The sequence below is a fragment of the Gavialis gangeticus genome, unplaced genomic scaffold, assembly GCF_001723915.1.
Source record: "Gavialis gangeticus isolate Ggan-Ray unplaced genomic scaffold, GavGan_comp1, whole genome shotgun sequence".
NCBI lineage: Eukaryota > Metazoa > Chordata > Crocodylia > Gavialidae > Gavialis > Gavialis gangeticus.
The window spans coordinates 58,418,492-58,430,622 of record NW_017729004.1 but is presented as its reverse complement, the minus strand read 5'-3'; the positions used below and the strand labels follow the sequence as shown (position 1 = coordinate 58,430,622).

Sequence of the window (12,131 nt, the reverse complement as noted above, 5' to 3'; positions counted from 1 at the left end):
TTGGTGCCCCCCCCCATCGGCAACAATAAGAACCCCAAAAAGCAAAAAAAAAAAAGGCATTCTCTATAGACCTGCTACTATTCTGCTTGACTTTTTCATTTATGTTTTATGTTATGATGCTGAGAAGGATCTATCTTATCAATGTCTTTGTGTTTTTTTGTTTGTGCTGTTGGAATACTTCCCAGTTAATGTAGAAGAAATAGCTTATAAATTGAAGATTATTTACAACCAGTAGAAATATCTTAAATGTGATAACTATTAAAATGACAGAAAGATTCAACTGCTGTGGTGGGGTATAGGAGTATGCACTAAGTGTACTTAAGAAAAAATCTTTTAAGATGACACAAGTGAATTGTTTTTTAAGTGGAATAAACAGTAGTGTGCGTGAAGCCCAGGTGGCAAATTTCATGTGCAGTATAACCATTTTAGCTGGGCTTAAGGTGGCTGTTGAGGAAGCTGTATAGTGTACATTGTTAGGGTCTCTATCACTTTAAATGATTTTAAAATCACATAAACTGATTTTTCATACTTAAATTTCCACCCAAGCCTCTGTTTTTTACATGCTATTTACTTCGCTAACATATTTTAGATCTGAAGAACTGCAGGCACTTCTAGATTCTTGTAAACATCGCTTTTTTCCTTGCAAACAGAATGAGGGTGATAATACACAAGGTAGTCTCCTTGCAGGAACCAGGAACACTGGTCTGTTTTCTACATAGTTTGTGTGTCTTGAATGAGCCCCTACCATCAGCAGACCTGGCATGTTTCATTTCAGAGTAGGCATCTCATGTATCTGAGGTGAGCAAGATGCAGTAGTTTGGAAGCTCCTCACAGTAATGCTCTAAGGTTCTTTATTAGTGCCCAGTCTAAGTATTCTTCTTCCAGTTTTTGAAATGCCTTCCACGAAAACTCTGGGAATTTTGTGTTCTGTTGTTGCCTGCAGTCTTTGTCTGCATGGTACCCCTGGTATTACAGAGTTACTTAAGGAAGCTTGAAAATGATTGGTAAATCCCTTTCTGTATCATGTAAATAATACTACCATATATTTAGCCATCCTGAGAGAGTGCTGCATATCCTTGTATTTAGTTTGCTGTCAGTCTTATTCAGCTTATAAAAACTTTGTATCCTCGTGGCCATGTCTACACGAGATGCTTACTGTGCAGTAGCTTGCTACTGCTGTGTAATAGCTCATTACTAGTGTTGCATGGCATGAACTGTACAATATACAGATCCTTCAACAGCCACCTGAAATCCAGCTAAGATGCTTATACTGCACATGAAGTTTGCCTCCTGGGCTTCAGGTACACTATTGTTTATACCACTTAAAAAGAATTTCACTTGTGTTATCTTAAAATATTTTTTCTTAAATACAGTATAGTAATGAGATCCTATGCTGTCAGCATCACCAGGAAGACTTGTGGGGATACTACTGTGAAGTAAATCCGGTTACGGTGCAGTCATTTAGTACTTAGGTGTACAAGTGCTAAATGACTGTGCAGTAATAACTGCACAGTCAGTGTCCTGTGTAGATGTGGCCCATGTATGTCAGAATGAAACTAGTAAGTAGGGGAGGGTGAGAGCAGTGCAAGAATAAGCAAGATGTGGGTAAAAAAGGGAAGGAAAATACAGAGATTAAATAATAAATTGTGCTTGACCGATCAAACCTGCCTGAATTGTTCTTCAATGGGAGAGCCAAAGACCTGAATAAATACTACTGTGCTAAATCTCTTTTAACCCTGGAGCATTTACCATTTGTGCTTTGTGTAACTTCCCATGAGCAGGGATAACTTGCCTTGAGGGCTGTTGGAAAAACTTCTGAGATTTAGCATTTTACCTTAACCTCTCCCACTCATGTAGCAACCATTCGCAATGCAGAAAAATATTTTTTTAATGTAAATCCATAAATGACAACAATAGGGTGAGAATTTAAATGGATGCAGGTAAGGAGACAAAAAAGTAAAGTAGCAGTGCCAACCATATTGTACATCTGATGTTTTATACTGATCCTGTAGATTCATCTATGCCTTCAAAAAAACCACTGGAGTAGCATGTTGCTACAGGATATTTAAATTTTTAATTCTTTGACTCAACATGTAAATCTTCAGCTCCAGCTGCGCATGTATTTGGGGAATATCTGAAGCAATAACTTTCTTTAAGAAGAAACATTCTAATCTTGTAGTTGACACACCTTCTTCTCATAAGTTCCTTTGGATGTGGTATTGAGGGAGCATATATTCAAATTGGTCGACCATCTCCTCCAGTTAGGTAAACCCCTAGCTATTACCCTAATTAGATGGTAAAATAATTTGAGGGAGGGACATCATCAGGTTAAATGCTGGTCCAGAAATTCAGTGACTACAGTACAAACTCTTTTGAAGTTAATGAAACTACTATTTATACAGCTGAAGACTATTTTAAAATAATGCTTATTCAAACTTATCAGGTTGATTTCCATTTTGATTTGATTAAAAATTGTATCAACATTCTAAGATTTTTTTCAACATATCTGCAGTCCCTCCCCCCACATGATTCTATTAAATATTTTTAACAGAAAGTGAACGACATTAAATATCTATAGTTTGTTATGATTTATTGGTGGGGTGGGGGGTGAGGGGAATGACAGAAATGAGATGAGGCCTGTTCATTACTAATGTCTGCCTGCAAATACCATGGTGTTTTTTGTCATCACTTTAGTCTTTGTCACTGTGGCTGATGCTAAAGTGTTTGGAAGGGAGAGTGGAACAACAGTAATAAAGAGATGATTCTTGGTATAGAGAAAATGGGTGGAATGAAACAGCAGTAGATCAAAAGTACCCCGCAAAGAACAACACTTGTCACTTACAAGGAATGTTACCTTAAAGCAGGGGTGGGCAAAACGTGGCCCGCGGGCCACATCTGGCCCACCAGCCCATTCTATCTGGCCCGTGAGCCCTCTAAAAAATTTAGAAAATGAATAGTTATCTGCCCCTGGCTGCCTGTCATGCGGTCCTCGATGGCTTGCCAAAACTCAGTAAGTGGTCCTCCGCCTGAAATGATTGCCTGCCCCTGCCTTAAAGGATGATTGCTTTAGTGTTAGAAAATAGCAAGAAGTAATATGGAAAGGGTGGAACTACTTGTTAACAAAAAGAGTTATTGGCATGGGGTGAAAGAAGAGGACCCTTCTGTCTACCTTCTTTCTATCTGAAATATTGTTTTTTTTTATGTTTGACTCCAAGTGTGACCTGTCAGCTTTGTAACCTTCCACAGATCAGCATTCTAGCTTCAATTGTTTAATTTCTGGGCATCAAAGTACAACTGACTTTTTAAAAAGTTGTTTGTTTTATGTTGTAACCTGACAACTCTTGAAGTTTTATCATTAATTTCACTCTAATGGATGATTTTCTAAAAGCTTCAGGTTATGGAGTTCAATTATTTGACAAGTGTTTTTTAAATAAGTGAAAGTGTCTAGTTGTCATGGCTGCAGAAAAAAAAGCTTACATGTGATGTAAATGTATTTGGAAGCTCAGCCAGAAGACTACTAAAATCTCCAAATTTATTATAAATAAATACCGCGTATTTGGAGCCTGGCTGTTAGGTTTGTTTGTTGTTTAAAAATGTGGAATTGACAATGTTGCAATTTTATAAAGTTTGATATAAAAAACACTTTAACATTTATTAAATATAACAATTTGTGATAACAATTTATTACATAATATAACAAATATAAGTATAATATACTAAATTAACAAACCAATAATAATATTTTATTATAATATAGTTATATTATAATTTATAATATGATAAATTAACAAATTAATGAATTATAATATAAATTAACAAATATAACATTTTGTTATATTAAATGTAACAATTGCAATTTTATAATGTTAGATATAAAAAAAGTAGCATTTATTAAATATAAGAGTAGTTTCCAAAAACTTTAAAGGGGCCCATGAGAAAGATGGAGAAAACTTGTTCTCCTGTGCCACAAGGACAGGATATATGGCAGTGGATTTAAACTCAAATCTTGGGATAAAAATCCTAACTCTAAGAACCTTAAAAACGTACTGGCCAAGGAAGTTGTAGAATGTCCTCCATTAGAGGTTTACATGAGGAAGCTGGATAGGTATCTCTGTGAGGTGGTTTAGGATAGCGAAACTTGCGTCTGTACAGGGTTGACCCTTGAAGATTGTTACAGACTTATGATTCCAATAAATATTTGAGAGGTGCCATTTTACTGAGACAAACGATTGGTGGTAAAGTTAAAATAAAAGCAAGGGAGGAGTTTAAGTACAGGTAGTCCTCAGACTTATGATGCAATTGGTTCTGAAAACAGTATCTTAAGTTGAAATGTTGTAACTCGGAACTGATTTTCCGACAGAAAACAATGTTATAAATGGGGGATTGGTTCCTGAACCAAGGCCCGATACCCTGTTTTCACCAAAAATAACCCAGAATTTTGTACTCAGTCAATTGTAGATTAGTAATATAGCTACATTAATGTATTCATATTGTAAATAGCAATCATATTGGTTTGGAAGGACTTCTTTGAGGTGACTTTGCTGGACTTTTTGAAGGACTCTTGGTTGGACTTTTTGAAGAGTTCTTGGCTCGATTCTTCTCAGGAGTTTTGGCTCTAGGTTTTTCCTGAGTCTTGTCTGCTTTCTTAAAGAAAGTATACAAGGAAGTTTGGACATATGTTCTCCAGGGAGATGGGTGACACAGTGACTTGTTCGCTGTTATGGCGTCACGTCAGATCAAACATTGTAGAGTTGAAACTGACATCAGAAAGTTGAAACAAGGTGTCAATTTAGAAACGTTGTAAGTGTGAAACGTTATGACTTGAAACGTTGTAAGTCGAGGACTGCCTGTATTATCCTCTTATCAGGTCCTGAAACTGTTAGATCAGTTGCATTAAACTATATATTTTCTTCTTGCAGAAATAAACTTAATGCTTCTCGGGAAATAGAGCCAGTAGAGCTTCCCAACTGCCACCTCATTAAAGGAATTGGTATGTATAATAAGGTTGAATATACTGCTTATACAGGGAGCCTTGCCTTGAAATCAGCAGCTAAAGCCAGATTTTAAAAAAATCTAACTTCAGTGACAGATATAATTGTAATTTATAAATGCTGCATAGCATTTGCTATACTTAATTATGGTGAGGCTGGGAAAGGCAGCAAGTTCTTCCCAATAGCCAGCTATGACATGTTTCATCTTTTTTTTTCATTTTGAAGCAGGAGGCTAATATGCTAATATCCTGGAAAATTAATTCTATAAGAGTATGACTTCATAACCACTGTAATTGTGAGGGCTAAATACGCCCCTGTTGCCTAACTAAGGTGTAGCCTTGCAGGTAAGGTACACTGTCAGATGCCTATCAGCTGGTAAAGAATTTGACATGCAGCGTGAAAGTTCTAAACTAATGCAGCAAACACGAGCTAACTGAAATGTTAATAAAAGCAAGCTGAAAAAATGCCAAATCAGGGGATTTGAGTGGCAATGAGTGTAAATTAGCAATGTAAACTGGCAGTTGAGTTTGCAGAATTAGCAGTGTAAACTGGCAATGAGTGTAAATTAGAGTGTAGATTACAAGTCTTTGCAGCCTGTGCCCCAGTCCCAACATTGCTCAGCACATTGCCTCCATATGCATTGCTGTCATCTGCCGGCCAAAAGACTGACAACCAAAGGGTAGAAAGGGTTTAATGGCTCTGACATGACAGTGTAACAAAAGTAGTAATGACAAGAGGTTCAGAAAGTCAGTGTGTTTATCCAAATACCTTTCCCAGATTCGCTTTACTTGATTGAATTTTCTGGTGACCTTTATAAAGAGAGGCCTCTAAATGTTACACAGGTAACATTGTTCAGTTGAGTGGGTCTACTGTGCATGGGTGCAGAGCTGTACCAATACATCAGTCCATAGTGTATTGGCACCAATAAAAGGAAAATTGACCTTATTGGTAATCACCCTTTTTTGGCTGATATGGCCGATAATGTCGCCAATAAATTCAGCATGTACACAGCCAGCCCGGCAGCTTGGAGAGCAGCGCCCAGCTGGTAAGTCTGTTGGGGAGGAAGGGGCAGGGGGAGGGAAGGAGCATGAGGGGTGCAGATCAAGGCCCCTGTGGTGAGGGAGGGAGTGGGGCTGGGGCTGGGGAAGGGGTAGGTGCTGCCCAGCCGGGCTGGAGTGCAAGACAGAGCTATGAGCAACTCGTCCAGAGATGGGGGGGGGGCGGGATCCTGCTGCTGCTGCTACACACAGCTCCAGGGGAGTCATGGGGAGTACATGCCCCCAGGATCTGTGCACGGGGAGAGGCCAGGCTGCTGTTGCGAGCTGGGGCTGGGGCGGCACTGGGCCCTTCCAGCTGGGTTTTTCCCCGGAGGGATTGGGCTGGGGCTGCGCTCAGACTGGGTGGTGTTGGCTCTGAGAGGAGAGGCTGTGGGCTGGGGGGGGCTACAGTGAATTTTGGTGTGGCTGTAGCTCACCCTGTAACCCTCCCCCCCTCCAGCACTGCTACTGCCCAGCCCAAGCACATCTCTGTCGCCTTCCTGCCCTGGTTGGGCAGCACCTGCCCATGACCCAGCCATACTTCCTTCCTCATGGCAGAGGCCTCAATCTGCTCCCCCCCGCCCTGTCCCTCCCAACAGACTTACTTGGTGGACGCCTCTCTCCAAGCTGCCGGGCTGCATATTGTCATTCGGCTTGGTGTTGGCTGATGCGGCTTGTTAATAATCAGCCATTGGTATCGGCCCAAAAAATCTTTATCGGTACATCCCTACTTGGCTGTATGTTTGCTTACGTGTTTATAGGATCTGTCCATGTGATGACAAAAGGATATCTTCTGTTTGAGGGTGTTGGACCTTTTGTGTTTTTCCCCCCTTCTCTTAAATCCCTTGACAGCTGGATTTTGTGAACCTTCTGTATTTAGTTGAAAAATGAGAATAGTCAGTCTGCCTCCTTGAGGAGGGATGTAGTTAAGGGACTGGATCAGTTCTGAATAAAGTAATCTTAAACTACTCGTTTTGTTTGTGGAAGAAGAGAGCAGCTGTTTCAGTCTATTGTAAATATGTAAAAACCATGCACCAGCAGCAAAAAAAGCAAACCTTTTAGTAACTTGATTTCTCTAGTGCATTGGGGTTTTTTTTCATACAGAATTTCCCATTTCTGTTTTTTTAAACTCTTATTAATTTTATTTTTCAATGTAAAAGAAAAGTAAACAAAGAAATACGATTTTTTCTAGAAATTAAATTAAGCAAGGAAAGTGAAAGGACCCAGAATAGCATTTTTTTATTTTTTTTTTTTTGGTGTAAATTATTCAAATTGCAGCCTTGGTATGCCTCCAGCAGTTACACGCAAACTTTGTTACAGGTAGTATAGACATCATGGATATGTATTAATCCGGACATTTTGAAATGGAAACACATTTTGAATCAGAAGACAAGGATCTGTCATTTTGAAAACATGGAATGTTCTTTTCGGCACTTTTGAAGCTTTCCAATTTTTGACCCTTCCTGTGACAAGTGATAGTTTCAATGAATCATCATTTTCTAAGGGAGATGGAGTTCTGGAAAAGGTCTTATTGTCACTTCGGAGTGCACTCGCATCCTCTCCATCCTGGGTCTGGTTGCTTCTATGTACTGTGACTATTAAATATGGCTCTAGGGCTAATAGTGTCGATCAGCTGCTTCCAAAATGTCAAGGAGCTTGAACTGATGAACTCCAAAAAAAATTGAAATGCCTCTTGTGTCTCCCTATTTCCACAGTTGTGTTATTGTGAGGATGATAACATTTGTCCAGTGTGATCCATCTTGGCTTCATTCTCAGGCTGCTTTTTATTTGCACCTTGAATGAGCAGACAGGGGTTAAAGGACAGCATAATGGATCTTTTTTAAACCACAAACCACAGTTAATAATTTCACCTGAATTGTAAAACTAGTTCAACAAGTTTTAGTTGGTCCTCCCTATACCAATCGGAGCAGGAGGGGGAGAAGTGTGAGTTTAGTGTGGATTTTGTTAATTGGTTACTTTTTTGTGAGGTATTTGTACTTTTTTGATATTGTGAGTTTACTGTCTTCACTATGTCAATTTTTATCTTGATTTTCCTTCAAAATGAAATTGTATTGCTTATTTTCTACAAGGAGACTTTTCTGTAACTATGCATACAGGCTGTCAGTGTTTATCAGACTCTGGGTCTGATCAACTATGTACTAAAAGTGGATGGGGAGCTGTTCCAGATCAGCAGCAATCCTGGTTTTCTCTGATAAAAAATCAGAAATTCTATGATTTAAAAAAAACACACTCAAAATCCATATTTTTCCATGATTAAAACAAAATGCCACTACATATTATTTGGATTGATATGGTGCTTGGTTTTGATCACAGAAAAATGTGGATTTTGACTTGTATTTTTTTTTTATTGGAAAATTTCTGATTTTTTTTAAATCGGGGAAAACCACGATCCTTGCAGATCAGACAGCAGCTTTTACACTGTTAACAGTACCTGTGCAGTAGCCTGTAGTGATTTAAATATAGCCAAACAACTCCAGCACTAACCTGGAATGAAGCAGGATTAAACTCAAGGCAGTTTGCATCCTTTGTAAACTGCAGTTTACCTCGTTTGGCTGCCTACAAGTTACAGCTGCTGCACACTGGCAAGCAGCAGCTTTTCCTCTCATTTTGAAATGGCTTTAAATGTACATTTGCCCATGCCCTCTCTTTGCCATGTACATTATGGGCAGAACTTTTCACAGACCTCTAGCATAGGGGTGACTGTAGGTGCAGGCAAAGGTTAGACTTACCACAAGGTAGGCTGTGCTTATTCAGTACTTTGACTGATATTGTACAGTGACTTTTTGAGGGTTAGTGCCAGTGCCACTAGTAAATATTGCCAGGAGTGCAGTTTGAGCAATCTGTATACAAACTTAAAAAGGGAATATTATACATGTAAGCACTGTACTGCAATACACCTCTGTTGGAGTAGCCATCAGGTCTGCAATGTATATGCAGCCTGAAATCCCACTGAAACATGATAAACGTGATCAGAGAGCATATTTCCCTGGAAACAGCAAGGCAATATTCCTACGTGAATTGCAACAAACAGAAAACCATAAGATGCATGTTCCCATGAGGCAATTGGCATTCTTGTCACAAAACACAGACTTCTGCCAGTTCAGCATCTTGAGGATAACAAGCCAGAAACTGAACAGCAGCCTTCTCTGAGAAGATAGTGTGGTACGCTATAAGGAAGGACCACCAAAGTGCTGCTGCAGTCTGTTGATTTATGAGGGCCATAGGGTTTCTTGATTTCTAACACCAAGAAGTATATTCAAGAAGCCGTGGAGTTAAGTTGCAGTGTTCCTGCACTGTAACTGCCTAGAGAGACAAATAACTTGCTCAGCCAATCAGAAATCAGATTATGAGTTTTAGTTGCAAAATTGCCATTTATGTTATGTAGACATCTGTGGCAGGGTAATACCTGGTCTGGTGATTGTGCATGAGGAGGATAGGATCCTGTTCAAAATATATAAATAAGACTGTGCTTCAGGCTATTAGATGTGCTCTGTGGAGAGTGCAGTCTAATGCAAAAGCCGATAACTTATCTCAAACTAAAGTGAAGCTCTTTTCGTTCATGAGAGATGCTGTGAGGCTGCTTTAAAATGATTCTAATTAAAACAAAAATGCAACTTGAGCCTTTTGTTTAACAAAGATTAGCAAAGCGTCCCTTTTGAGGTCATTCTTTAATAAAAAAAATAAATAAAACAAGTTGCTGTGCCTCACCTCGGTCCTGGAGCTATAACTCCCTCTTAGGCCTTGCTTTTGCTAGTTCTTTTGCTGAGGGACTTCAGCTGGGTCTGTTAGCTATGCAGTTTTATCAGTGCTAGAATAGTGCAGATGGAGAGCTTAAACCTGTTCAGAAAGCACTAGTTCAATACCAGCAGAGCGAAATTTTTCAGAAATGCCATGTTGGACACACTTAGGAGTGGAGCAGTTCATTTACTGCTCCAAGCATGTGCTCCATCACTTGTGCCGTAAAAGAACCATTTTCTTGTTCACAGTAGTGGTGCCAAAGGGGGGTTGTTTGGCAAGCTTCAGTCCTACAAATATTTGAATAGTGCTGTTGCTCCTTTCTTTCCTAAGTAGAAGAATATTGAGAAGTGGCCAATATGTGATTTGTTGAGGAGTGTCTTTTGAAATAGTGGTGTACATTCCAGCTTTCCTGAAGTTACCCATTTCATGACCTCAGTCACTTTAAATATCCAGTCCTAACTGACCTTCTTATCTTTGCTCTTGGCAAACAATTTTATTTTAGTGGAGAGAAAATGATTATAGGTCATGGGGCCGAGCCCTGACCACTTAGAAGGTCACAGCTCAGGCTCGGGAGCAAATAAGACCAGACTAGAGTCAAAGGTTGGAGGCTCAGGAGATCAAGGTTCATAAGGGACCAAGAAATTCACTTGCGCCTCTAACCTCGTGGTAAACAAGTTAGGGGGGTGAGGAATAGGAAGCAAGGATCCAGACAAGCCAGAGGGTCCAGAGCAGGCAGCTGTAGCTGCTAGGGACCTGGACATGGGTGCTTGCCAAACTAAAGCCATGAGTTAGCTGTCAGAAGACAGGGATATAGACTGGAGTCAGGAGCTGAGGGTCAGGGGGTGGAAGCAGAGTTAGGAGCTGGCAAGTCTGGAGCAAGGAGGCAGTAAACATTAACTGGGAAACTAGGGGAATCAATAGGCAGGAATGGGAAGCCAACAACAATAAATCAGCCCCTTAAGACTTTTGTTCTGTTAAGTAGCCTGCTAGGCACTAAAAGAGCTGCTATAAGTTGCGTGACCATATATCCCAGTTTGGCTGGGGGCAGTCCTGGATTTCATAGGCTGCCCCAGGGTCCCATCTGGTTGGTGAAAATTGAAACAAAAATTCTGGACTAGCAAAAGTTCTGGATTGGCTTGGGGTGGGGCCAGGGAGAGAGCACTTCTGTGAGCATGGGCTGCTTGTGTGCACATGTGCGTGTGGCATCCCCAGGGGTGGGAGATGGGGCAGCTCAGACTCCTGCCTCGAGGGGAGCAGAGGTCCTTCCCCCTCTCCCACCCATCCAGCTGATGGCAGGGTCCCATATTTGGGGATGCAGCTCTGGGCACTGCTCTGGAACTGCAGTCCTGGCCAGGCTGGGCCGATTGGCTGCAGGAGCAGCAGCAGCAGCAAGAGGCCCACCTGGCTGCAGCCGTTGCCATGCCAGGTGCTTGCATGCATTGCCCATACAGGTTGGATGCAGGGGGGTAGCAGAGACATGCACCTAGCTGTGGGGATACTGTGCACCTGGGTCTGCGTGGAGGCTGATGCCCCTGTGTGCCACTCCATGATTCTTTCCAGGTGCTGCAGCTGGAAGTGAGAGGGGCGCTGGATGGCTCCACCAGGTGAGAGGGTGCATGCATAGGGCTGGGGGGGAATCACAGGGGCATGGAGAGCAGTCCAGCAGGGAGGCAGAGTGACATGGTGCTCCAGGCAGGTGGGTGGGCAGGCATCATTGCTGCCTGCCTCACCCATCACGCCTTTCCACCTCTGCCTCTTCCTGTAACATCACTGTTTACTTGGGAGAGTGGGGGGTGCAGTTCCGTGGATTTCCCATGGTTCCATATAGTCGCCCTGCTTATAAGCAGGCAGCCACACCCATGGGGGTAGTTATGCCACTGAGGACCATCCCCACTTAGGTTACCAGGGCCAGCTAGGGGCCATTTAGTTTGCCTGCTTCTCTGACTCCTACCTAAAGGTGCCTAAAACAGGACAGAAGTACATTTGTGAAAGTTGAAGTGCCCTGAATGGTCTGATATAACAGGTAGGGGTCTACCAAACTGAAGGAGGCTGATTTCTCAGGCAGATTATGGGGCTGTCTGCCATTTTCATGGGCTAAGCATAGTGGGGCTTCTCCATACTCTGATTGGCTGAGGGGCCCCAGCAGTCCTGCCCTTCCCCACAGATTACCATGTGGCCTGAAATTGTGGCTTAATTACTCTGATTGAACCTGGGGAATCCATTAATCCATGTGATATTAAGCATGTATTAATGGCTTCTCTTGGTTTAATCGGGGTAATTATGCTGTTGTTTTGAGCCATCCCCAAGTCTTGGGCAGTGTGATTTTGGCAGGCTCACTACAGAA

At 41.4% G+C, this 12,131-nt stretch overlaps 1 protein-coding gene across 5 annotated transcripts in view; it reads left to right on the top strand.

Annotated features, from left to right (window-relative positions):
- LOC109291426 (serum paraoxonase/arylesterase 2-like) overlaps positions 1–12,131 on the top strand; it is a 46,510-nt gene that overhangs the window by 7,262 nt on the left and 27,117 nt on the right. For 3 of the 5 annotated variants that reach the window (XM_019508450.1, XM_019508447.1, XM_019508449.1), the window contains exons 2-3: positions 4,920–4,990; positions 5,834–5,851. In XM_019508450.1, coding sequence (XP_019363995.1) covers positions 4,920–4,990; positions 5,834–5,851 — 89 coding nt within the window. The remainder of the gene's footprint in view (positions 1–4,919; positions 4,991–5,833; positions 5,852–12,131) is intronic. The other 2 variants (XM_019508448.1, XM_019508452.1) reach the window with 1 other exon arrangement.